Below are 26,313 nucleotides of genomic sequence, written 5' to 3' on the forward strand. Positions count from 1 at the left end.
AGAACCAAAATCCCTTTATTTTATTGTCCTCCCCCAATTGTCTGTGCTGGGGGGGGGCCTAATTCCCACAGCCCCCTCCCATGGGGGGCTGCTTTGGCTGCTGGTGTCACAGGCTGGCATGGCCTTAGGGCGGGTGCCCCTGGCCACTTCATGCAGGGAAGGGACAGCAGGGAATGTGCTTTGGCACACAGGGGCCTCTCCCTGCCTGGGGGGGCCCCCTGCATCCAGCCCTCCCACCCCCTTCCGGGGAGGGTTGAGAGGGAGTCCAGGGAATGATTTCCCCCCCCACCCCACACACTGTGGCTGGCTGCTGGCCCCGGCCCCCAGCACCACCTCTGCAGGCTGCATCTGTCCCCTCAGCATGTGACTCCTGCTCCCCTCCCATAACATGCTCCCGCACCCCCAGGGCTGGCCCCAGCCCCAGGCTGGCATCGTGCTACCATCTTGCTAGCAAGGGGCTGGTGCCAAACTCCCCTCGACCCTCCGCTCTGGGCTGCTGGAGAGGTGCACTGCAGAGCTGGGCCCCTGGAGGGGAGCATAGCGGGCGGGGTTTGTGCCTGCAGGGGGTGCCACCAGGGGCTGGTCCCTCTGACGTCACTACCCCAATGGGTCGGAGCCCAAGGTTTAAAAAAAAAAAAGTACAAAGTTTTTTCTCTGGTTCTGCTAAAACACAACTGTAGGGAAGCAGGACAGAGGGGGCGGGGCTCAGGACAAAGGGGGCGGGGCTTGGATAGCCTTTAGGGTAAAGAGAATTTTTTAAAATAAAAACATCTTTTTTTTCCTTAAAACCTCACCTCTCTGTCCCCTGTAGAAAATGGCAGCTGGGGAGGGCAGCTCAAGCAGCCCCTCTGCCAGCCTTGGGTCTCCTGGGGGTGCAGGCTGGCAGTGGCCGGCTCCTCGCTCGCTCACATTAAATATATACACACACGACACAAACCGTCCCAGCGTCCTGCCTCCAGTTCCCGCAGAGACCAGGCAGCTCCTGGCCCCCACTATCCTGGATTAAAAGCCGGACCCCTCTGCTCATCCAATGCTGTAGCTGTGGGGCCTTCGCTGAGCAGTGTAGGGCTGGGGCCAGCTGGTGTGTGGGGCGAAGATGGGGTCAGTCCTTCGCCTTGTGCCTATGCTCTTGGATTCTGCATAGAAAGAGTCCCCAGGCTCGAAAAGAGACCTCAGCCACACAGCGGCACTGGGGATGACTAGCCCCCCTATGGCCGTGCCCCCCAACCCAGCCATGGGCGTCAGCCTTTCCCCTTGCTCGAGGGGCTGCCCCCTCCCCCCGCAGTCTTTGGCACTTGAAGTTGGAAATCTCCCAGGGACGGCAACGGGGGCGGACTGGGGCTATAACCACTTGGCACAAAATAAAAGGGGGCCCTGGTGCTTGTCCTGGGGCAGCTGGGAGGGGCGGGGGGCTGTGCCAGTTCTCGGTGGGGGGGCGGCACTGGAGAAATCTGGCTGTGAACAGGGGTAGGTCTGTCCAGTGTAAAACAGCATCTCCTGGGGAAGGTGGGGGCTCGGCCACTGGGGTGCTGTGAGCTTTTCCCAGCCAGTCCAGGGAATTTCCCAGTATCCCACTGTGCGACTCTGGATTCCCCTAGGGCCTGCTGGGAAAAGGGGGGGAGCCTCCCCCCTCCATGGAGACAGCAGGGCCTAGGGATGGCGCTGGGTCTGGAGAGCTGGGGTAGCAGGGATCAGCTCCCTGGCCTGGTAGAAGGATAAAAAGCCCCAGCTCCATGGGGGGAGGGGCTCTCCCTGGGGCCGGCTCGCTGGCAGGGTGGGGCCGGTAGCCCGGTGTGGCTAGTTGCCCGTCATACATTTGAAGTGGTTTTTGAAGTAGAAGAGGCCGTGCTTGACGCTGACGCTGCGGTCGCCCGAGGCCGGGTAGCGGAACTTGGCGTACTGCTTCTCGCTCTCCGACTTCTGCCAGGGCAGCTTGAGCTTCGAGGCGTGATCCACCACCACGTCGGCGCACGAGCCCACGTGCAGCACGCCCAGCCCGTCGATGAAGAACTCTGCCGGGGAGAGGGCACGGGGGTCAGCGCACGAGGGGCCGGGTCAGCCTGCCCAGCAATGCGTGACGGGGGGTGGCTGCGGGGGGCTTTTCTGGGAAGACCCAGGATCTGACCCCTGAGACACCCCCCCCGGTGTCCCCTCCCACTGACCCTCTCCCCATCTGGATGCACTCAGGGGGGGTTGCCTGAGGGCTCCTGGGCACTGGGCGCTGCCACCCCTTGGGATTTTGGAAACCAGGCCCCAGAGGCAGGAAACTGCCACAAAGCGTCTCATTCCCTGGGTCCTAGAAAAAGTGGTGACTTCTGTTTGGCACGTCGGCTCTGCGGGTGGCACCGGCCTGCCTGGCTAACCGCCATGCGGTAACGATGACAGCCCGCAACCCTATTGCCTTGGTTGGCCAGGGACCCCCCGTGTGCCCTGCAATGGAGCCCCATGTTAGCACCCCCATGCCACAGAGAGGGAAACTGAGGCAGGGGGAGGTGACCAATACCACAGTGAGTCAGTGTCAGAACTGGGGATAGAACCTAGGAGTCCTGGCTCCCCCCTGCTCTAACCACTAGACCCCACTCCCCTCCCAGAACAGGATAGAACCTAGGCATCCTGGCTCCCAGCCCCCACCCCTCCTAGTGGTTAAAGCAGGCAGGTGCTACAGTGGTGTGGTGCAGCCCTGTCACGAGCCCCCCCCCCCCTGCACTCACCGAGGTGGGCGACGCGGCTCAGCCGCGGGTCAAACCCCACCTCCAGCACCTTGGCCGTGCGGGCCAGGAAGAAGTTGACGACGCCGTCGGTGACCACGCAGCCGGGGAAGCCCTCGAGGAGGTGGTGGTAGCCCTGGCGTGTCTGCAGGCAGTCGCCCTCCTCGCCCCCCAGCTGCACGCTGATCTTCTGCCGGTAGGTGGTGGTGACCCCCGTGATCTCCCGCACGCCGCCCCCCACCTGCCAGACACGCCGACGTGAGCAGGGGGACAGACGGGCTGCTGGGGGCAGCATGTGGGGCTCTGCACCGGCTCCCCCCTCCCCTGGGGGCCCTGGGCCACCTTCCCCGCTCCCGTAGGTCTCCCCCTCTCCCCTGGGGGTAGTGTGCAGGGAGCGCTGACACCTTCTTTCTTGTGACCCATCCTGCCCCGCTGCCCCCTGGGTCGAGGACTCAGGTGCCCCCAATGCCCCGGGGCGGGAGCCGCATGGTGCAGGGAATAAGGACTTGGGGGTTCCCGTCCAGCAGGGACCCACAGTGGCCACTAGGGGGCTCCCCTGCCCTCCCCATGGCTCCGTGCTAAGCTGTGGGGGTGGGGGAGCGGCAGAGGGGTGCGGGGGGGGGATGGAATCCCACTCTCAGGACCCCCCCCAGGTGTGGCCGAACTCCCCCCAACATCCCCAGCCAGGCATGATCTGGGGGAGGGAGAGGTCAGTGGTTTGAGCGTTGGCCTGCTAACCCCAGGGTTGTGAGTTCAACCCTTCGGGGGGCCATTTAGGGATTTGGGGCAAAAATCTGTCTGGGGATTGGTCCTGCTTTGAGCAGGGGGTTGGACTAGATACCTCCTGAGGTCCCTTCCAACCCTGATAGTCTATGATTCATAACTGGACACCCTGCAATCCCCCCGCCCCCCCACACACAAAGCATGGCCGGCCCCCCACAATCCCCCCCACCCCAGGCGCAGCCCCACTCACCAGATCCAGGCTGGTTTTCTCCAGCACGTCCACCAGCTTCTCCACCCTGGTGCGGGGCGTGAAGATGAAGTCATCGTCCACCCACAGCACGTACTTGGTGGTGACCTGGGAAATGGCCAGATTGCGCCCCGCGAACCAGCCCTGGGCGTGGGGGGAGGACGTGGGGGGGACACGTCAGTGCCTGGCCCGGCCACCGGAGCCCCACCCCCTCCCAGACCCTGAGCCCCAAGATCTCCGCGCCCGCGTCTCCCCGCACCTTGCCGAATGGCATGAAGTACTGCTCGATGTGGGGCCCCCCCACGGGCTCGGGGTGCTGGCTGTCGTCCGCGATGATGATGGTCACCGTGGGGTAGAAGCGGCGGATGCTGGCGATCAGCGCCCGCAGCTTGTCGTACCGCAGGAAGGTCTTGGTCGCGATGGTGACCAGGGCGCTGACGTTGTAATCTGCTGGGAGGGGCAAGAGGTTTGCGGGGAAGGGGAGCAGCACCCCCAGAGCCCAGGGACGGGGGGAACCCACCTTGGGAGGACAAGCTCCCCCCGCAATTCCAGCCTCAGACAGATGCTGCTGGGCGCCATCTGCTCCAGCCACTAGAGACGGGGAGAGGCAGTGGCAGGATTCAGGGGACCCTGGGTTGGAGGAGAGGCAGTGGCAGGATTCAGGGGACCCTGGGTTGGAGGAGAGGCAGTGGGAGGCTTCAGGGGACCCTGGGTTGGAGGAGAGGCAGTGGCAGGATTCAGGGGACCCTGGGTTGGAGGAGAGGCAGTGGCAGGATTCAGGGGACCCTGATTGTGCGGGGAGGTGCAGGCAGGATTCAGGGGGACCCTGGGTGGGGGGGAGGGAGGCAGTGGGAGGCTTCAGGGGACCCCAGTCGTGCGAGGAGGTGGATGTCAGGGGGACCCTGGGTTGGAGGAGAGGCTATGGCAGGATGCAGGGCGAACCCGGGGGGTGGGAGGGAGGTGGTGGCAGGATTCAGGGGGACCCCAGGTTGTGGGGGACAGTGGGGGCAGCCTTGACCTTGAATACCATGGGCCGACCTTTCCCTCCCCACTGCAGAAGCCTGTAGGTCACCTGGCACAAGCTCCCCCCACCCCGATCCTCGCTGGGCCCCGGCGCCCGCCTGGCACTCACCTCCGCCGTCACCCGGGGTGCCCGGGTTATAGAGCTTGGGCGTGGGCGCGTGGCGGATTCGGATGGTGAAAGACGCCTGGTGCCCATCGGTGGCAAACTGCACTGGAAAACAAAGGGAGAGATGGGCACTAGGAGGGGGAGGGGTCAGTGCAGAAAGGAGCCCCCCCCTGGCAGGAGGGGTCCCCCGGGGGCCCCGTACCCCCCGGATTCCATGGTGGTCTCTCCTCGCTCCCGCAGCCCGGGGAGGGGGCCACCTCGACACAGGCCCCTCTGTGCTCCCCGCCCACAGCTCAGCCGGCCTTGTCCCCGGCCGCCCCCCTGCCCCTGGCCCCGGGACGGGAGCCGACAGGCCAGCCTCATTGCCCAGCCACTCTCTGCGGTCGGGGGGCTGGGAATCTTCCCCTCCCCACAACAGCCCTGGGTGCAGCTGCCCACTCTTTACGGTGCCCCAGATTGGCTTCCCCCACCCGGTATTTAGCAGATCTACCCATGCCAGGGCTGCCTGATGGCACCGGATACTGCCCTCTCCTCTGGCCTCCCCCATGTCCTGAGCACCCCCCCCACCCCCTGCTCTGGAGCTTAGCACATGAGTGACAGCAGCCCCCACCAGGGATAACGGGTGTGACCCAACAGGTTCCAATCAGAGGCTGCTGGGAGGAGGAGGAACCTAGGCCCTCTATTCATCAGACCCAGCTCAGGCCAAAGGGGCAGACTTTAGGGGTGATGCCCCAGCGAGGGGAGTGCTGAAGACAGCACCAGCCGGTTGCCGCCCGCCCCTTGGAAAAGCAGATTTGGCAGGGGGGTGACAAAGGGGGAATTTTCTGCAGTGTTCGGATGAGGCCTGTGTGTGCCTCAGTTTCCCTCTGGACTTTGCCTTGCTACCCAGGGATGCAAATGGCTTCCAAAGCTGCTCCCGGGGCAGAGCAGGAAACATGAAGGGGTTGGGGCATCAGGAGACAGCCTGGGGTGGGACGAGCCGGTCGTTAAAGGACTGGCTGAAACCGCCCCAGATTGAGGTGGGGAGCTGCAGGATCCAGACAACGGCCGCCAGGGGGCTGGGAGAGCCGTGGCAGCTCCCCCGCCGGCTGGCAGAGAGAGCCCGGGCGGCGGAGCCTGAAGGGGATCCCAGGGCAGCCTGGCTTTGATTTGTGCGAGCGCAGGGACATGGGGCCAAGGGGGAGGGCTGGAGCCCAGAGGCTCTGTCCCAGAGGGGCTGCGCCGGACCCTGCGGGACGACTGGGTCCCTCTGGGAGTCCGGCCCGCTGCAGGGGCTGCGTAGCAGCTGGCGCGGAGCCCACATCCCAGGGGCAGGAAGCTGGGGCGCAGCTCCTGCAGAGCAGCTTTGGACTGTCCAGAGAGGAAAACGGGACGGGGGCTAAACGGGAGGGTGGGAATATAAACACTGATGGGTTGGGGGGGTCTTTTAAAAACTGCTCCATTCTGTGGCTGCCCCCCAATTTCTGTGGCTGCGTCACCCTGACCGACCGGGCAATACCCTGGAATAATGCCCCGCTGTGTAGTGCCCTTGGAGCTGGGTGATCGCCCCGCTCCGGCCCTGGGGAGGGCTGCAGCAGGGTAAGAGGGATTAGGAACGGCTGGGGGAGCTGAGTGGGTAGCTGACCGCAGCTGTGGCTGGCTGAATGCGGGCCCAGCCCGCCCTTATAAGAGGGCTGGAGTGAGAAGCCAAGAACCAGTCTCTCTAGATGTTGAGAGGGAAGGGCCTGGCTGCTGGGTACTGAGCTGGGCAGGGAAAGGCCAGAGGAGCTGGGGAGCTCCGGCCTGGAAACCCCCCAGGCTGCAGGCCTTGTTAAGGCCAACAAGGGTACTGGGGGTGCAGAGGGGCAGCCCGGGGTAGGCAGAGGCAGCAGGTCCGAACCCTCCTTGCCAATGATGAGTGGCTGACACTGCAGCCTGCCCCAGGGCGTGGGGGCTAGATGGGGACTGGCAGTAGCCCACGACTGAGGTGAGGTGGGGATAGGGGGCTGGGAGACTGCAGGGTACAGCAGGGGCAGGACCCTGAGAGAAGGGGCACCGGGGTCCGGGGACACCAGGGCCAGTGGCAAGCGAGACACTGGAATGCAGAGGGTGCTCCTGAGTGGACAAAGCTAATTCCCAGGACGACCAGCAGGAGGCGCTGCAGCGGTGAGTCATCACCCCGTTACAGCCCTGTGCTGATCCTGCCCTATCCATGAATTATAGGCCACGTCTATACTTACCGTCCGGGTCGACGCGGCGAGTTCGACTTCTCGGAGTTCGAAGTATCGCGTCTGATCTAGACGCGATAGTTCGAACCCCGGAAGCGCTAGTTCGAACTCTGGTACTCCACCGCGGCAGGAGGAGTTGCCGGAGTCGACCTTGGAGCCGCGGAGTTCGCTCGCGGCGTCTGGGCGGGTTATTCGAACTAATTCAGCTACGTTATTCACGTAGCTGAATTCGCGTACCCTAGTTCGAATTAGGGGCTGTGTGTAGACCACGGCATAGACTCATAGACTAGCAGGGTTGGAAGAGACCTCAGGAGGTATCTACTCCAACCCCCTGCTCAAAGCAGCACCAACCTCAGCTAAATCATCCCAGCCAGGGCTTTGTCAAGCGGGGCCTTAAAAACCTCTAAGGATGGAGCTTCCACCACCTCTCTAGGGAACCCATTCCAGGGCTTCACCACCCTCCTAGGGAAATAGTGTTTCCAGATACCCAGCCTAGACCTCCCCCACTGCAACGTGGGACCATTGCTCCTTGTTCTGTCATCTGCCACCACTGAGAGCAGCCGAGCTCCATCCTCTTTGGAACCCCCCTTCAGGGAGTTGAAGGCTGCTATCAAATCCCCCCTCACTCTTCTCTTCTGCAGACTAAATAACCCAGTTCCCTCAGCCTCTCCTCGTAAATCATGTGCCCCAGCCCACTAATCATTTTTGTTGCCCTCCGCTGGACTCTCTCCAATTTGTCCACATCCCTCCTGTAGTGGGGGGACCAAAACTAGACACGATACTCCAGGTGTGGCCTCACTGGTGCTGAATAGAGGGGAATAATCACTTCCCTTGATCTGCTGGCAATGCTCCTACTAATACAGCCCAATATGCTATTGGCCTTCTTGGCAACAAGGGCCCACTGCTGACTCCTATCCAGCTTCTCCTCCAGTGTAATCCCCAGGGCCTTTCCTGCAGAACTGCTGCCCAGCCATTCGGTCCCTAGTCTGTAGCAGTGCATGGGATTCTTCCATCCTAAGTGCAGGACTCTGCACTTGTCCTTGTCGAACTTCATCCCGTTTCTTTTGGCCCAATCCTCCAATTTGTCTCGGTCCCTCTGGATCCTCTCCCTGCCCTCCAGCGTATCTACCTCTCCCCACAGCTTAGTGTCATCCGCAAACTTGCTAAAGGGGGAGGTGACTGACCGGCCCTCCCCTCCCTGCCCGGCACTCTGTGCCCTCCATGGCTGATTGGCCCCCTGGGACGGACCCGCCTCTCCTGGTTCCTGGGGCCGTGTCCTCCTGAGGCAAGGGGGGGCACACAGGGTCACATGCCCTATATTGGAATGTTCTGTCGGGGGTCTGTGTCCTGTTGCAGGATGCTCCCCCCCCCATGCATTGCCCCTTGCCCCGTCCCAGTCCGGTGGTCAGATTCCCCCCCGCCCCACAGCACCGGGTACCCACCTGTGTCCGCGGTGTTGGGGTGGAAAAGCGTGTTGGTGTAGGTGATGAACTGCAGCTGGCGGTTGAGGTTGTCCAGCTGGGTGGCCGACAGCGAGAGACGCGTCTCCCCCTCGCCCTGCGCCTTCACCCCCTCCACCACCGCCGCCACGTCGAAGGTGCCCAGGGTGGCCGTCAGGGTCACCTAGGGAGGGCGGAAGAGGGAGGCAGGGACGTCTGGTCACCCTGGGCGTGTGGAAAGTGCCCACACTGGCACTGTGCAATGGGGCCGTGACCCTCGGGCCCCGCGGTGATGCCATCCCCGTGAGAACAGATGCCAAGCGTGCCCCTTGGAATAAACTCCTCAGACCCACCCTGTGGGTCAGTGTCCCCCAGGCAGGGCGGTTCTGCCCCTCCCCAGCCCAGCACCCATGTGCCAGCTTCCACCAGGCAGCTTTGGAGCAATGTGGGGTCCAGGACCTCACCGTGCACCCCAAAGAGCCAGCCCCAGGATCGTGCCCCCGCCCCATGGTGAGCCCCCTCCAGGCCTTACCTTGTACAGCTCACTGCTGGCTGCCTGCAAGCTGAGCCCTGGGGAGGCAAGACACGGGATTAGTGCGACCCAAGGAGCCCCGCACATCACTGCCCCAGCGAGCTCAGGTCCTGCCCGCTGGTCGTCCCTGGGCAGCGGCGCCCGTGGGCAGGGGATGAGCCAACAGGGGCTGCAGGGTCCAGCCGGCCGTGGCCAGCTCCCCAGGCTGTGGGCGCCAACCCTCCACCCATCACCACTGGCTCTGTTTTGGCCAGGAGTGGGGGTGGCAGGGCAGGCTGCCCCCCCCGGGATGCTGAGGCACTCACCGGGGATGAGGATGGTCCGCAGCGGGCGCACCTCCACACCCTGGGCAGGGTACTCCAGCGGGGAGTTGGCTCTGACGATCAGCAGCTGCTCAGCGGGAGACTGGGTCCTGGGGGGAAAGGAGGGAGTGAGGGGGATAGGCCCAGCCCCGGCCGCGCCCCAGGCCCACCTCCCCAGCGGCCCCGGCGTGGCTCACCGCTGCCGGTAGCTCTGGTACTCCAGCTCCCGGCTGCTGTGGATCTGCGCCAGCTCCGCGGGGCTGAAGGCCGTGGCGAACTCCAGCGAGTAGAGCTGGCTGAAGAGCTGCTTGGGGAAGGGCAGCTTCCCGCCGGACGCCACCTCACACGAGCACGAATTCCTGGGCAGCAGCCTGCGGAGACCAGGCGCCCGGTCACACCCGCCCGTCTGCCCCTGCCCGATACCTGCCTGCCCCCCCTGCCCCAGGCCGGTGCCCACCTGCCCCTGCCCCAGGCCGATACCCCCACCCACCTGCCCCTGTCCCAGGCCAATACCTGCATGCCCGCCCGCCTGTTCCAGGCCGGTGCCGATACCCCACCTGCCTGCCCCAGGCCAATGCCCAAGCCCCTGTCTGCCGGCCCCTGCCCCAGGCTGATACCCTGCCCGCCTGCCCCAGGCCGATGCCTCTGCCCCTTCCCTCCTGCCCCAGATAGACACCCCCACCCCTGCCTTCCTGTTCCTGCCCCAGGCTGATACCCCTGCCTCTACCTTCCTGCCCCCGCTGCAGACTGATACGCCCGCCCTTGCCCTCCTGCCCCAGGCTGATACCCTGCCCGCCTGCCCCAGGCCGATACCTGCATGCCCGCCCGCCTGTTCCAGGCCAATGCCCCTGCCCCTGTCTGCCTGTCCCTGTTCCAGGGCGATACCTGCATGCCCGCCCGCCTGTTCCAGGCCGATGCCGATGCCCCTGGCCGATACCCCACCTGCCTGCCCCTGCCCACTTGCCCCAGGCCGATACTCCACCTGCCTGCCCCTGCCCCAGGCCAATGCCCCTGCCCCTGTCTGCCTGTCCCTGCCCCAGGCCGATACCCTGCCCGCCTGCCCCAGGCCGATGCCCCTGCCCCTTCCCTCCTGCCCCAGACAGACACCCCCACCCCTGCCTTCCTGTTCCTGCCCCAGGCTGATACCCCTGCCTCTACCTTCCTGCCCCCGCTGCAGACTGATACCCCCACCCTTGCCCTCCTGCCCCAGGCTGATGACCCCATGGAAGGGGTGGGCACCCCAGTGCTGGCAAGGGGGGGCGTCTGGGGACCCGCCCCCCAGCAGAGGGCAGGGCTCTGGGGAAGTGTCCCCTGGGGAAGGGCTGGGAGCCTGGAAAAGCCACTTCCCAAGGCCCATCCCAGGAGCCAGGCTGCAGCCCTGCCCGGAGGGGCCAGTCCCGCATCCACCCCAGCCCCGCGCCCCTCCCCTCCCCCATCCCCGGGGCTGGGGGCGCAGGTCCTTACTCGACGATCTCCTCCTTGAGCCGGAAGGGGATGTGGGCGAACTTGTTGGAGGGGCCCAGCAAGGGCTCGCCCAGCAGCTGCTCGGGGGCTCGGGCTGGCCGGTTGCGCAGGTCGACCGCGCTGTAGGGCTTGGCCGACCAGACGTGCAGGTACAGCAGGGCCAGGGACGCCGTGACCACCAGCAGCAGGCACAGGGACTTCTGCACCAGACGCATCCTGCAGGGGGCAGCGGGGAGGTGAGAGGGGGCGCCCCATGCCGGCAGGGGAGGGGGGGTCTGGGCCAGGCTGGGGACTCTGGGGGGCCCCAGCCTGGCACGTGGGTTCAGGGACTGGCCCACGGCTCCTCCCGGCTCCAACCAGACTTTGCTCCCCAGGTCAGTTCTTGGCCCGGTGCCCCTTTCCTAGCCTGGGGTTGCCAGCTGCGGCGGGACGTATTCCTGGAAGTTGCATCACACTGAGTTAAAGATTAAGCTCGACTTCCTGGAGACCCCAGGACCCCCTAGGAGGGTCGGCAGCCCTACCTGGGGCGCTGGGCAGCTGTTGGGGGGCTCAGAGGGGGGACAGGGGGTTCTGGAGTCACACACACCCCTGCAACGGAGGGGAGGGCTCAGAGCGCGTGGAACTTGGCTGGACCTGCTTTCAAAGGGCATCGGGCCAGATCCACTCTGCCAGGGCCAAGGGTAAAATGCTGCTGTGCCCACCCTGAAATACCCCCCCGCCAGCTGCCCCTGCAGACCTGATCTGCTCCCCGTGATTTTACACGGGGTGCACCCACCCCACCCCTTGGCTGCGCTGCTTGGGTGAATCTCCTTGATTGGACCAGGACCGAGGCTTTAGCGGGGTCTCCTGGGACCGGAGCTCAGCTGCAAACCATGACCGGAAGGTGGGGGGGAGGGTCCCCTGGCTGGGTCCCCCCAGGGCTGGGTGGAGGCAGGCAGACAAGAATTCCCTCCGCACCATCCACAGAGCAGGGCCCTGGCTTGGGACCAGCCTGTGCCAGGGAGCCGGCCAACAGGTGCACCTGGCAGCTTCCGCGGCTGGAAGAGGGGCCCGATTCTGCTCCCCGCAGGACCGGCTTCTGGTTCCTCCCCGTTGACGGGGACGGGCCTGGCTCGTCCACCCAGGGCAGCCGTGTACACTAGTGCAAAGCCGGTGTGAAATTGGCGTGGCACTAGTTATGCACGGGGGCGGGGGGCAAAGCCGGTGCAAAGCACCACAGCTTCCTGCCCCCGCGAGCTCGCGCTGTCTGCCCGAGGGCGCTGGCTCGGCCCCAGCCTGGTCTGGTGCCAGTGAGTGAAGCAGGGGCTCTGCTGCAAGGGGCATGTTTGCCAACAAACCCAGGGTGAGAGGAATGCTGGAAAACGCGTTTAAAGCTGCGGCGCTGCTGGGCCGACCAGCTCTGAGCTGGGTGCCAGGCTGGCAGAGGAGTACAGCACCCACCGGCCCGCCGGGGTGGCTGGGAGGAAGGGATCCTGGCCTGTTCTGGAGGGGTGGGGCGGCGGCCGGCTGCTCAGCCCTTCTGAACATCCACCTCGTCATTTTTCCGGGTCCCTGCGCCCTTTGAAAAACCTCCCACCAGGCATTGCCGTTTGCCGTGCTGACCGAGGTCAGGGCCCCGTTGTGCCAGGCGCTGCACAGACCCCGACCGAGATCATGGCCCCGTTGTGCCAGGCATTGCCCCCCCCCCAACTGCGCTGTGTTAACTGGCTCAGAGTCTGCCAGTCTGACTCTTCATTATTCGTATTACCAGGGGGCCACAAAGCAGGGGCCCGCTGCGCTAGGGGCTGCACAAAGAATGGAAGACAGGCCCTGCCCCAGGAAGCTTCCAATCTAACGTGGCGCCCAGAGGGCAGCTCCCGGCGTGGCACTAACCTGGGATGCCCCGAATCCAGGCCCTTTCGGGAGAGGTGGAAGGAGGAGCCGTTTCCGTCCCAAAAGTGCCTCGAAGGCAGAAGCACCGTCCAGCGGGGTCACCAGACAGCTTCAGACTGAGGGAGAAGCAAGTCTGTTCGCCCAGCACCGGATGCAAAAACCACCTTGCCGAGACTGACAAACAGGAAGGGCCCTGCAGAGAGCACCAGAGTGGGCCAGTTTTGAACACCAGCATGGGGGACGCTTCACCATGTTGAGATGCAATGACGCTGCATTCCCCGAAGCCCCAAATTCCTGCTGTCACACTACCCCCCACTCCACCTCTGTCCCCAGCCGCTGAGCGGCCCTGCCTTCCCGCACCGTTTGCCCCCGGGGCTGCCACTACTCGCTCTGTGGAAGCTGAGGAACCTGCTGATATCTGCCCTGCAGAGGCCATGCACAGCCCCGGGCAGGGGAAACCAAGAATGCAGCCCCACAAACAACCCCGAAGCCATAAACGCTGCCCTCCAATCCGGGCAGCGCTGCCACCGTTTGGGAAAGGCCGGGGAAACCCCCGTTGCCAGGATCCCAGGGAAACAGCTCTGGGAATCCACCCCACCGGTGAGAGATTCCCACCACGAGTCGCCGGCGGCGCAGGCCTTGCGCCCAGAGCAGGCCGGTGTCTGGAGAGGACTCTCTGCCCCACAGCTGCTGAACTGACGTCCTTCTGGCGCCGGCTGCCCCCGATTCCAGTCTCCGGGACGTCTCGTGGTCAGCGCGGGTGATGGCTCCAGGAGGTAGGAGGGCGTTCTCGGGACGGGGCAAGCGTTTTGGGGAAGGGGGATCCTAGCAGTGGGGCAGAGGGAGTGGGGCTGCTGAATGCAGGGAGGGCAGGTCTGCAGGAGTGGCCTCCTGGGCTCAGATTCAGTGGGGCACTAGGCGGGTGCAACCCCACTTTTGCGTGTATCAAAGGAAGCACATCACTGCCCGCGTCCCAGGGCTGGAAGGGGCCTGGGTCCAGATTAGGATTGTGGAGGAAAAGACCGCCCCCCCCCGCAAATTACATAGGCCTTGAGTTTCCGTAGAGAAAAGGATAAATGGACACAAATCAGATATTAGGAATGGCAATATACAAAAACTTGTAGGAGAACATTTCAACCTCCCTGGCCACACAATAGCTGATCTTAAGGTGGCCATCCTGCAGCTGGCAGAGGAGTTCAGCACCCACCAGCCCGCCGGGGTGGCTGGGAGGAAGGGATCCTGGCCTGTTCTGGAGGGGTGGGGCGGCGGCCGGCTGCTCAGCCCTTCTGAACATCCACCTCGTCATTTTTCCGGGTCCCTGCGCTCTTTGAAAAACCTCCCACCAGGCATTGCCGTTTGCCGTGCTGACCAAGGTCAGGGCCCCGTTGTGCCAGGCGCTGCACAGACCCCGACCGAGATCACGGCCCCGTTGTGCCAGGCATTGCCCCCCCCAACTGCGCTGTTAACTGGCTCAGAGTCTGCCAGTCTCACTCTTCATTATTCGTATTACCAGGGGGCCACAGAGCAGGGGCCCGCTGCGCTAGGGGCTGTACAAAGAATGGAAGACAGGCCCTGCCCCAGGAAGCTTCCAATCTAACGTGGCGCCCAGAGGGCAGCTCCCGGCGTGGCACTAACCTGGGATGCCCCGAATCCAGGCCCTTTCGGGAGAGGTGGGAGGAGGAGCCGTTTCCATCCCAAAAGCGCCTCGAAGGCAGAAGCACCGTCCAGCGGGTCTCAAGACAGCTTCAGACTGAGGGAGACGCAAGTCTGTTCGCCCAGCACCGGATGCAAAAACCACCTTGCTGAGACTGACAAACAGGAAGGAGCCCTGCGGAGAGCACCAAAGTGGGCCAGTTTTGAACACCAGCATGGGGGACGCTTCACCATGTTGAGATGCAATGACGCTGCATTCCCCGAAGCCCCAAATTCCTGCTGTCACACTACCCCCCACTCCACCTCTGTCCCCAGCCGCTGAGTGGCCCTGCCTTCCCGCACCGTTTGCCCCCGGGGCTGCCGCTACTTGCTCTGTGGAAGCTGAGGAACCTGCTGATATCTGCCCTGCAGCCCGGTCAGAGGCCACGCACAGCCCCGGGCAGGGGAAACCAAGAATGCAACCCCACAAACAACCCCGAAGCCATGAACGCTGCCCTCCAATCCGGGCAGCGCTGCCACCATTTGGGAAAGGCTGGGGAAACCCCCGTTGCCAGGATCCCAGGGAAACGGGAATCCACCCCACCGGTGAGAGATTCCCACCACGAGTCGCCGGCGGCGCAGGCCTTGCGCCCAGAGCAGGCCGGTGTCTGGAGAGGACTCTCTGCCCCACAGCTGCTGAACTGACGTCCTTCTGGCGCCGGCTGCCCCCGATTCCAGTCTCCGGGACGTCTCGTGGTCAGCGCGGGTGACGGCTCCAGGAGGTAGGAGGGCGTTCTTGGGACGGGGCAAGCGTTTTGGGGAAGGGGGATCCTAGCAGCGGGGCAGATGGAGTGGGGCTGCTGAATGCAGGGAGGGCAGGTCTGCAGGAGTGGCCTCCTGGGCTCAGATTCAGTGGGGCACTAGGCAGGTGCAACCCCACCTTTGCGTCTATCAAAGGAAGCACATCACTGCCCGCGTCCCAGGGCTGGAAGGGGCCTGAGTCCAGATTAGGATTGTGGAGGAAAAGACCCCCCCCGCCCAATTACATAGGCCTTGATTTTCCATATAGAAAAGGATAAATGGACACAAATCAGACATTAGGAATGGCAATATACAAAAACTTGTAGGAGAACACTTCAACCTCCCTGGCCACACAATAGCTGATCTTAAGGTGGCCATCCTGCAGCAAAAATCTTCAGGACCAGACTTCAAAGAGAAACTGCTGAGCTTCAGTTCATCTGCAAATTTGACACCATCAGCTCAGGATTAAACAAAGACTGACTGGCTAGCCAACTACAGAACCAGTTTCTCCTCCCTTGGTTTTCACACCTCAACTGCTAGAACAGGGCCTCATCCTCCCTGATTGAACTAACCTCATTATCTCTGGCTTGCTTCTTGCTTGCATATATATACCTGCCCCTGGAAATTTCCACTACTTGCATCTGACGAAGTGGGTATTCACCCACGAAAGCTCATGCTCCAAAACGTCTGTTAGTCTATAAGGTGCCACAGGATTCTTTGCTGCTTTTACAGATCCAGACTAACACAGCTCCCCCTCTGATACTTAAATGTAGGATGTATTTGCGGTTTTCAGCTTTATATACTCGGGTGATGCTTCGTATTGGGGGTGCAGTATTCAACCTGCTACCCCACAACCCGTTGGGGTGTGTACAATACACGGGCCTCAGGCTTGAGTCTCTGATCAAATTATTGCCAGGGTGGCTTTTTCCACGACAGGCTCTAGCAGCCAGAGCAGGGCGCATCCCCCCGCCAGGCAGAGCCAAGGGGGTAGCCGGTGTCCCTGGGCGAATAGCCCCCCTGTGGGGGGAGGGGGCTGATAGCAGTAAACTGAGGCACCGGAGAAAGGCTGGCTGCTGCTAAGCATGGCAGCACAACCCCCTGAGAGGGGGCAATTAACACCCCACCCCCGGAATCCTGCCCCACCCGAAAGCCCAGCACAAAGGAAAGATCCAAACACCTCAGGCCTGGCAGAGATGGGCAGATATTTCCAGCTGGGGAAACACGCGGCCCCTGCACCTGCCCAGCGCGCCCCTGCACCTGCCCAGCGCGCCCCCCCTCATGCGGAGAGCTCTGCCAGAACCCCCACCCCAGCCCCGGGGCAAAGCCGGCCGTGGCCATTGTCTGCACAGAACACGGGCCCCTCCCTTGTGGCATCCGGAGCCTCGGGCTAGGGCCAGGCTGGGTGAGCACACACCTACGCCGTGGCGGGTTTCCGGAGCCCAGGTGTGCTCAGCAGGCGTAAATCCGCTGGCAAAGGGCCCGCGGCACAGTGGGCAGGATCTGAGAGGAAACCCAGGGCCGAGGAGCCGCTCCTTCAGGCACGGCAAAAGGCAGGCGCTTCAGCCCGTGGGATAAACTGTCCCCCGCCCCGGCAGCCCCTCAGGGACGGAACCGGGGCCGCGCCGACGAAAGAGAGGAATGAAAACCCGCTTGTGATCCCTCTGCCGCCTGCCCCCCGGCATCCATCAGCCACGAATCCATGCAAAGCCCGGAGCTGGTCCCAACTAGGGCAAAGTACCCCCCCGCCGCTGGCTCACCGAGGTTCTCTGACCCCAAAGCACCCCCCTCCCCCCGCTGGCCCACCGAGGTTCTCTGACCCCAGAGGTTACCAACAGCCCCTCGGACTTACAGCTACAAAGGCTGTGGGTTCAATCCCTGCTGACGGAGCCAGCCGGAGACACTGTCGCCGCTGCACCAACTCTGCCCAGGGGGTCAGGGCGATCCACACATGGGAGATGCTGCTGTGCTGGGGGGAGCAGGCCTCAGCTGGCTGCGGCGTGGCTCTGGGGAATCGCCTGAGCTCCACCTTACCCCGGTCGCTGCTTTTCCCCGCTGGGGAACGCCGAGGGGGCTGGACGATTGATGAAGGATGTTGGGAACAGGCCCGAACGGGCCGTCGGGACTGACACCGATATGCGCAGGCAGGTACATTACACCTGATGGCTCCTCCCCCACCTCGGGGAACTAAGCGAGATGTTTGTACAGGACATATTTTCAGCGGGAGGTAACAGGTAATCCCTTCCGAAACCGCTGGGGATGAAGGCCGCTCCCTGAGGGTCGCAGCTAACCCCAGCCAAGCGTATGATCTATCCGCCTTTTCCCAGCCTGCCCGGCCCTGTGCTTGCCGTCCGGAGCCAGGGCTGGCCTGAGCGCCCCCAAGAATGGACTCCGAACGGGGGAGCCTCGGGGCCCCAGGACGTTCGCGAATCGCCCTGCTGCTGAAAGGAGGCTAGAAGCCAGCGCCTGGCGGAGGAGGAAAAAAGGCACAGACGTGCTCCATTACGGAGCTCCTCTGCCAGCAGAAGTGTCTCGTGGAAGGTGGCCAAGGGCTGTCGACAGGGGGATCCCTGATCAGCCAGGAAAGGGACTGTTAATAAGGGCAGGCCCGCGACTGCCAATTCTGTTTTCCTTTTGCCCAGAAGCTTGTTTTCAAAGCCTTCCCCTGGCTTTTAGCAGACCCTTCACCTTGAGCCTTTTTTCAAAAAACTCCGGCTCGGTTTGCGCTTTGTGCTAAGGGGCGGCGGGCTGAACCGAGGGGAAGCTGGGAAGCTGGGGCGCACGGCTGCGGGGGCAGCGGGTCGGGGGACGCTGCACGGGTCCCGAAGATATGGAACCGGCCGCTCCGGCGGGAGCAAGGTGGGCTGTGTAAATCGCCAGGCTGCAGCGGGAAAAGGGACGTGGCGGCTCCCGGCAGCCCGGAGTGGAGCTTTGGGAGAACTTCCCCCGGGGACGGGGGGCAGGAGGGCGCAGACCAGGCTGGAAGCGGAGGGAGAGGGGGTGGCAGTTTCCCCAGGGTATCTGGGTTAACCCTGACCAGTGTCACCTGGGATGAGCTGCACCCACCCACGCTTCAGTCTGGCCTGGGGGGGTTGTGAAATTAGCCAGCAGCACATGGCTGAGCACAGCCGGGCGAGCGTGCGCGGGGAATCTGGGTCACGGCTTGTGAAGGTCTCTCGACGGGCAAGCGGGAGACCATCTCAGCAGGAGGGGGGTGGATCCCTGCCCCACCCCCACACGCCCCAGAGTTTCTGGAGCTGATGACCCACGTGGGGGCCAGATCTGAAGCTATCTCTATGGCAACTGCCTGAAAGTTTCCCACCACACCAGCCAGTGCATCTCTGTACCTTGGGGGCGTCACAGCACCTTCAACTGCCAGCCCCCCTCCAGCGGCTGCGGTTAATGCAGCCAGGCTGTGCCAGATCAGGCCAGGGGCCCACCTACCATACTAAAGGGCAGGGCCTGTGCCTTCCTCTTGGTGCCTGGCACAACGAAGCCCGGATGCCGACTGGGCACTATTGCAATACAAAGACACCTAATGCAGGAGGGTCTCAGCTTGAGATCAGGACCTTCCTGCATTGCTGGATGAGGGACGGACCCAGCTAGCGGGGGGAGTGAGGGGTCCCGGTGCTGGTGAAAATTGAGAATCACTAGCCTCAGGGATTTGGATTTAGGGCATCTAGCTGGCACAGGGGTCAGAGACCCTGGGCTGGGCATTAGCTGGGTAACCCCAGGGCCGGAAGCTGCCATGGGGGATGTGCAGTCAGGCAGTGAGTTCCACTATCTGGGGAAAGCTGATTTTCCATTAATGTCAGCTCTGATTTAGTGCCAATCTGGGAGCAGCGGGGTGTGGGCGCAAACAGAGTTGCCAGCGGTTGGAGCGTGCCTGCCATTAAACAATCATTACTATCTACATGCTGATGTCGTGCCAGGCTCCGCTGCACACCTTAGAGAAATTCACTCCCAGTGGCCGACCCAGCCCCGTTCTGGCCGGGCACGGCCCCATGCAATCTCAGAGAGATTTGCGCGCCGTTGGGCAAGCCCTCGACGGACCACGTGTGCCCCTGCGCTCCCAGAGATTGAGGGCAGGGGCTGGGGAGTCTGAGTCCTGCCCCAGGAGGTGGGCACAACCCCTGCAAGGAGCTGTGCTCCCTTCTCTCCGGCCTCCGAGAGCTGTTGCTGGGCTTTAAAAGACAGTAACCGTCTGTGAGAATGCGAGGTGCCCAGAGGCCAGGGGGATGGGCGCGGCGTGCACACAGAAAGGCACAACGTTCCTTCCTGTCTCTGCACCGGGCTCCAAGGTGACCCGACCCTCATGCTTGGGCGGCCTGGCCCTGCTTGGCTCCCAGTGTAAATTACAGCAGCCTTGGGACAGCTCTAACCTGCGCCCGGGGGAAGCGGAGAATTCCCATAGTGCTGTGCAGTCCGGCCACGCCCCTCATGGGCAGGGCCTTGAGGGCAGGATTCTGAGGTGGGTCCATTTCAATTTATTCCTGGTGCCGCTCCTTGTCCTGCCGGCTTTCGGGGCTTTGCCACATCCCGTTGCCAGCCGCACCGCGCCGGTGAAATGACCCTCCCTCCTCCCCTTGCCTCCCACGTACCGAAACGCAGCCAGCTCTGGGGAGGAGCGGCCGAGTGGCACACAGCACCAACAATGCGAGGGGGGGGGAAGCCCCTCCTCTTCCAGGAAGTGCTCCCCGGAGGGACAAGCCTGCAGCAGATCAAACCATGCTCAGGCGCGAAAGACTGGTGCCAAACGACCCGTAGCCACTTTATGCAAATCCATCATTCCCCGACCCCCCCAGCTGGGCCAGGGCTCAGAGCAGAAACCTGATGTTTGCAATATAAATCTATTCAGGGAAGCAGCAGAGAGACCCATAGCTCCCCTCCCCCCAGGAGGTGAACAACAGAGCCCCAAGGCAGTCACAAGACTGTGGTTAGCAGGAGTCTTGAGCTTGAGGAGCCGGACTTCACCAGGGCTATAAATAGAGCAGGTTGGGTGGCTGGGCGGGCCGGAGCACCTCCATTCGGCTCCAAGCAATGCAGGCTGGCACAGGGGGCTTTGCCCTCTGGGGGGCTGGTTCGAAGCCGGCTTGGGCTGGTGGCGGTTGGACTCTGTGTGAACAGGGAGCAGATTTCACTCCGCTTTGCAAAGGGCAGAGCTGGCACGAACGGGCAAAGAGACCAGGCCACGGGGACTCGAGGGCTGGTCGCTCCCCGGGAGCTGCACTGGTACATTGGCATTGTGGCAGCAGGCAGAACCCGCCCCCGCTGCGCCAGGCCCGGCACATACCAGGACATGTGGGCACAGCGCTCTGGGGGCATTCCCGGTGCTCTCCCAACGCTGGCGCCCACCCAGCAGCGGGCACGGCGGGTACGTGTCGGGGCATCCTGCTCGCTGCCTGGTGGGAAGCTTTGGCAGTGCAGTGTGAGATGCCGGCTGGAACTGTGGGAGCGTGGGTTCAACCCCCTCTCCGACCTATCCCACAATTCACTGCCCGCCTACGCCTCTCTCCACGGGGCTGAGGCATGGAGAGGGAGCGGATGAAGGAGCAGTGCATTGTGGGATGGCACTGGGAGGACTTAGCCTGATTTTACCCCACTGGGGTGTGGGTGTGTGTGTGGGGTGGGAGGGGTAGTTTGCCCCACTGCTGCCCAGGAGGTAGCGCCCAGGTCGGTGCTCCTGGCACCTGGTGTGACGGTTGCACTCCCTTTCCCCCGTGGCAAGCCTCACCTCGGGGGTGACGCGGGGCTCCCACGGCTCAGCCTACAGCTCCCGATCTCTGGCGCTGCCTGGGCTCTTCTAGGGCCAGGCAGGGCGATTCCCCCGTCTCATCTGGAGACCCTCACGGCTCCCTCGCACCAGCCTGGGGTGGGAGAGACACAGGGAGGCGCTGAAGAATGGGCAGCACCAGGGGATCCCACCCAGCTCTGCCCCACACCCCCAGGCACCAGGAGGGCAGCGGGTGTAGCTGTGGGGCAGAGGCAGGGGGTTGGGAAAGCCCGGGCTGGGCTACCCTGCCCTAGGGATCTAGTGCCCGTCCTGGGGGTGGGACCAAGCTGGTGCCATCCCTGGCAGGAGTGGGGAGCCTGGGGAGCCCCACCCTCCCAACAGGGGCCCCTGGCAGACCTGGCCCGGCGCGGCGGGGATGAGTCAGGGACTGGACCCCCCCCGCTTGGAGGCGCTTCTTGACTTGGGCTTTTTGCAGTATAAGTCTCTCCTAGGCCCCCTCCCAGTGCCCATCTCCTCTGCCTGCCTGAGCCCCCCGCCCAGTGCCCATCTCCTCTGCCGGCCTGAGCCCCCCGCCCAGTGCCCATCTCCTCTGCCGGCCTGAGCCCCCCGCCCAGTGCCCATCTCCTCTGCCGGCCTGAGCCCCCCTCCCAGTGCCCATCTCCTCTGCCGGCCTGAGCCCTCCCTGTGCCCATCTCCCCTGTCTTCCAGAGGCCCTCCAGTGCCCGTCTCCCCTGCCTGCCAGAAACCCCCACGGCCCATCACTCCTGTCTTCCGGAGCCCACCCCCATTGCCGCTGCTGGTCAGACCCCCCCCTCCCCATTACCCCTGCCTGCCGGAGCCCCACCCCACCCGGTGCCAATCTCCCCTGCCGCCTATTTCCCCTGCCTGTGCAAGGCCTCTCCGCTCTCCAACCCCCACCGGCCCCGTGGCCAGCCAGAGAAAAATACTTCACAGTTTCATTGTTCTCTGTTGACGCTACTGGGCTTGGCATGGGGCCCGCTGTCCCAGGGAGCCTTCCCAGTCGCCCGGCGAAGAGGGGCCCTCAGCCAGCCTGAATGCCCCTCAGGGGTGCCCACCCGGGCCTGGCTATGTGACACCCTCAGCTGGGATGGGCATGGGGGCACCTCGGGGAGGCCCGAGGGTGATGTTGGGCCCCCGCCCCTCTCCTCAGCAGCCAGTTCACTGGGCAGCCGGCAGCCCCGCAGCACTTTGCAGGGGACAGGGGCCACGGGGGCCGCTTCCCCCGCAGAGTTAGCAGCACCGGGAGGGCGAGGGGGACAGAGCTGGGAGAGGGGAGCCAGTGACAGGCCCTGGGGGTGGAGGGAGATGGTGGGCCCATCCCCAGGCAAGGTGTCCAACCCCGGGGGGCCCCACTCTGCACTGGGTGACCCCGGGCCCATCTGAGGGGGCAGCACTGGAGTAGTGATGCTGAGAGGAGGGGCTGGGGGTAAATACTCAGGGGTCTGTGTGGAGACGGCGGTCTGGAGGGCTGGGTCATAGGTAGGTGGGCCCTTAGGTGCTGACTCCGTGGGCTCTCCGGGGCTGGAGCGCCCATGAGGAAAAAAAGGTGGGTGCTCAGCACCGACCGGCAGCCCCCATGGATCAGCACCTCCTCCTTACCCCTAGTGCCTCCCAGCCGCCAAAGTGCTCGACCGGTCAGCACCTCCCTCTCCCTCCCACCCAGTGCCTCCTGCCTGCCCTGAGCAGCTGTTCAGTGGCTGCAGGAGGCGCTGGGGGGGCGGGGGAAGGGGAGAAGCAGTGGCAGGAAGAGGTGGGGATGGGGTGGGAAGAGGCGGGACAGGGGCAGGGTGGGGGTGGGGGTTTGAGGGGCAGGGTGGAGTGGGGAGAGGGCAGGACGAGGCGGGATGGGGCAGGGGCAGGGGAGGGGTTTGAGGGGAGGGTGGAGTGGGAGGGGCAGGACGAGGCAGGATGGGGCAGGAGCAGGGGCAGGGTGGGGTTTGAGGGGAGGGTGGAGTGGGAGGGGCAGGACGAGGCGGGATGGGGCAGGAGAAGGGGCAGGGTGGGGGTGGGAGGGGCGGGGGGAGTGGGGAGGGGGCAGGCCGAGGTGGGGATGGGGCAGGAGCAGGGGCAGGGTGGGGTTTGAGGGGAGGGTGGAGTGGGGAGGGGCAGGAAGAGGCGGGATGGAGCAGGGGCAGGGTGGGGGTTTGAGGGAGGGGGAGGGGGCAGGACGAGGCGGGGATGGGGCAGGCGCAGGGGCAGGGTGGGGTTTGAGGGGAGGGTGGAGTGGGGAGGGGGCAGGACGAGGTGGGGATGGAGCAGGGGCAGGGTGGGGTTTGAGGGGAAGGTGGAGTGGGGAGGGGCAGGACGAGGCGGGGATGGGGATGGAGCAGGGGCAGGGTGGGGGTTTGAGGGGAAGGTGGAGTGGGCAGGACGAGGTGGGGATGGGGCAGGAGCAGGGGCAGGGTGGGGGTTTGAGGGGAGGCTGGAGTGGGGAGGGGGCAGGACGAGGCGGGGGGATGGGGCAGGGGCAGGGTGGGGGTTTGAGGGGAGGGTGGAGTGTGGAGGGGGCAGGACGAGGTGGGGATGGGGCAGGAGCAGGGGCAGGGTGGGGTTTGAGGGGAGGGTGGAGTGGGGAGGGGCAGGAAGAGGCGGGATGGGGCAGGGGCAGGGTGGGGTTTGAGGGGAGGGTGGAGTGGGGAGGGGGCAGGACGAGGCAGGGCAGAAGTGAGGGCTTGGGGGAAGGGGTGGAGTGGGGGGGGGGTCGAGCACCCCCTGGGCCTAGAGGAAGTCGGTGCCTCTGAGCCCGGCGCTGGCCTTGGCTATTGGGGTCTGAGCCCCCCGTGGGCACCGGGCGCCCGGGCACCATCGCTCCCGGCCCTGTGCGGAGGCCGGGGACCGGCTGGATCGCTGGGCGGCCGGGGGCAGCCAGCCGGAGAGGAGGGAAACTGGCCCTTTGATCCGCGCCCTGCCCGGTGCGCCCAGACGCTGCGGGGATGGACGCCACTGCAGGGGCCCAAAGATCCGCAGTTCCCGGGGCGGCTGCAGAGCCCCGGGGAGGGGGGGGGGGTTGGCAGAGCTGTGCCCCAGGCTGTCAGGCCCCCCCACCCCCGCCACAGCGCCCCTCGCTCAGTGCAGAGGGGCCGGAGCGCGGCGCAGAACATGGCTGCAGCTGGGGGGGGGCACAAATCACCCCCCGCCCCCGGATCATGCAGAACCTCCGGGCCGGGGTGTCCGCAGGCAACGGGCTGATCCTGATCCCGACTCCCCCCATCCCCCATCCCCCCCCCCTCAGCCCTGCGCTGCGCCCCCGGCCGGTCCCGCGCAGCTGGGGGGGGGGGCGCAAGCCGCCGCGCGATACATCACCGCCGCGCTGCGCGCCATTGGCACGACCCCATCGGCACCGCGACAGGGAAAGGGGGCGGGATCGCGATGCCCTATCGACCCCCATTACCCCGGCTCCGCTGTCGGAGCGGCGCTGCTGAAGTGCTGGCCAGCTCCTTCCCCAGCCTACCTGGCTGCCCAGCGCATCTCCCCGCCTCGCCTCCCATGGTCACATCTTCGGGCGCCCCCCCGCCCCCGGCACACACACACCCGGACCCCCGCTCCGGATCTAGCGCTGCCGGACCCGGCTGGCTGGGGCCGCCGGGAGCCTGGCAGGTTGAGGGCGCCCCCTCTGGCCCGAGGAGGGAATGGCGGCTGCAGCAGCCCGGTGTGTGTGTGTGGGGGGGTCGCCTTTGTCTCGCACAGAGATGCCCCCCCCACTTTGCCGATCCCGACCCCACCCCCGCATCCTGCGCCCTGGGGAGCCGGGGGAGGGGGACCAGCTCAGACAAAGAAATCCCAAAACAAAGGACTTGGGGGGGTCAGGATGACGGGGCGGGTGGGGGAGAGAGGGGTTAGAAAGCAGGTGGCACCTTGTAATGGGCTATCACTGGGGGGCACGGACGGAGGAGACAGGGGTCATCACCCCCCGCACTGTCCCTGCCAGAAACCTGGGAACCTTGAAAACAGAGATCAAAGTAACCAGGGGTCTGGTGGCACCTTAAAGACTAACAGATTTATTTGGGCATAAGCTTTCCTGAGTAAAAACCCCACTTCTCCAGCTGCCTGGAGTGAAAGTTACAGCTGCAGGCATGACACCCTGACACATGGAGAGAAGGGAGTTCCCTCGCAAGTGGCGAACCAGTGTTGGCCGGGCCAATTCGATCAGGGTGGATGTGGTCCGCTCCCAATAACAGATGAGGAGATGTCAAAGCTGCTTTTTTAATGAGCCAGCCACTCCCAGGCCCTACTCAAGCCCAGATTAATGGTGTTACATTTGCAAATGAATTTTACAACCTTTATCCTGGAAAAGGCTCCCTCACTCTCACAGACTTGGGAGGCAGGCCGGTCCTGGCTTACAGACAGCCCCCACAACCTGAAGCAGATACTCACCAGCAACTACACACCACAGCACAGAAACACCAACCCCGGAACCAATCCCTGTAGCAAACCTCGTTGCCTACTCCGGCCCCGTATCTACTTTAGCGACACCATCACAGGATCCACCCACATCAGCCACGCCATCGAGGGCTCAGTCACCTGCACGCCTACTAATGTGATATACGCCATCACGTGCCAGCAATGCCCCACTGCCATGTAAATTGGCCAAACCGGACCGTCCCTACGTAAAAGAATAAATGGACACAAACCGGACATCAGAACTGGTAACATACAAAAGCCAGTAGGAGAACACGTCAATCCCCCCGGACATTCCATGACAGATTTAAAAGTCACTATTCTTGAACAAAAAACCTTCAGAAACAGACTTCAGAGAGAAACAGCAGAACTAAAATTCATTTGCAAATTTCACACCAATAATTAACCAGGAGTCTTTAAGGTGCCACCGGACTCCTGGTTGTTTTTGCGGATACAGACTAACATGGCTACCTCCTGACACTAGGGACCAAACTGGATCTAAGACCACGCCCAGCACGAATGGAGGGAGCAAGGGCCGGACATCGCTGGGGACCAGATGGGGGTGGGGGCGGGTGACTCAAAGTCGTCTCCATGATTGTTCTGGGTCCTCCGTGGGAGCTGGATTGGGAGGCTCCCGGTTCCGCGGCGGGGCCCATGTGAGTAGCAAATAGCCTTGGGGGGGGGGGGTGGTTTCCTGCAGTCTGAGGGGCAGCTGGACGATACCCAACCAGCTCAGGGCCTCAGCAGGTGGACGAGACCCCGACCGGCGCAGTCACCCAGGTGTGGTTTAAGGAAACCTACCAAACTTCCAGTCGGCTCCGGGTTTTCTTGCCTTGATCGTTCCTTGCAGCCGGAATGCCCGGGCGTGGCCCCCTTCCACTCTCCCTGGAGAAGTGACCCGAGCGGACCGTCCAATTGCTGTTGCAAGCCAGGAAGTGGCTGCTGCCACTCCCCACCCAAGGCCGTTTGTTCAGTTGTACATCACTTTCGAGAACCTCCCAGGGAATGAAAACCAAAAAGAGGAACCAGAAAAACAAGTGCATCCCTCGGGTTCAGGGCCGGCTCCAGCCACCAGCGCAGCAAGCAGGTGCCTGGGGCAGTGTAGCA

The 26,313-nt window shown here is 63.9% G+C and overlaps 1 protein-coding gene across 9 annotated transcripts; it reads right to left on the reverse strand.

Annotated features, from left to right (window-relative positions):
• Positions 1 to 14: 14 nt before the first annotated feature.
• Positions 15 to 26,306, reverse strand: B4GALNT1 (beta-1,4-N-acetyl-galactosaminyltransferase 1). 9 transcript variants are annotated; one of them, XM_039514588.1, is made up of 14 exons: positions 26,008 to 26,139; positions 20,788 to 20,920; positions 14,259 to 14,451; positions 12,624 to 12,816; positions 10,752 to 10,967; positions 9,485 to 9,658; positions 9,291 to 9,397; positions 8,986 to 9,023; positions 8,457 to 8,637; positions 4,811 to 4,912; positions 3,938 to 4,128; positions 3,682 to 3,822; positions 2,712 to 2,949; positions 15 to 2,012 (listed from the first exon to the last, which is right to left on the reverse strand). In XM_039514588.1, exons 5-14 carry the CDS (start codon positions 10,964 to 10,966, stop codon positions 1,798 to 1,800), a joined length of 1,602 nt encoding a protein of 533 aa, XP_039370522.1. In that variant the 5' UTR covers position 10,967; positions 12,624 to 12,816; positions 14,259 to 14,451; positions 20,788 to 20,920; positions 26,008 to 26,139; the 3' UTR covers positions 15 to 1,797. The 9 variants fall into 9 exon arrangements, with proteins under 9 accessions (XP_039370522.1, XP_039370523.1, XP_039370524.1 ...); XM_039514589.1 differs by lacking the exon at positions 26,008 to 26,139 and adding an exon at positions 24,260 to 24,386; XM_039514590.1 differs by lacking the exon at positions 14,259 to 14,451.
• Positions 26,307 to 26,313: the final 7 nt, after the last annotated feature.

The sequence above is a fragment of the Mauremys reevesii genome, linkage group 25 (genome assembly GCF_016161935.1).
Source record: "Mauremys reevesii isolate NIE-2019 linkage group 25, ASM1616193v1, whole genome shotgun sequence".
Lineage (NCBI taxonomy): Eukaryota > Metazoa > Chordata > Testudines > Geoemydidae > Mauremys > Mauremys reevesii.

Bases quoted from the DNA above. Each gene is read 5' to 3' on its own strand.
- B4GALNT1 (XM_039514584.1), bottom strand. From the start codon at position 26,249: ATGCACTTGTTTTTCTGGTTCCTCTTTTTGGTTTTCATTCCCTGGGAG. The intron at 9,398-9,484 runs GTGAGCCACGCC...CTTTCCCCCCAG, and splicing joins TACCAGAGCTACCGGCAGCG to GACCCAGTCTCCCGCTGAGC. The intron at 3,823-3,937 runs GTGCGGGGAGAC...CCCCACGCCCAG, and splicing joins ACTTCATGCCATTCGGCAAG to GGCTGGTTCGCGGGGCGCAA.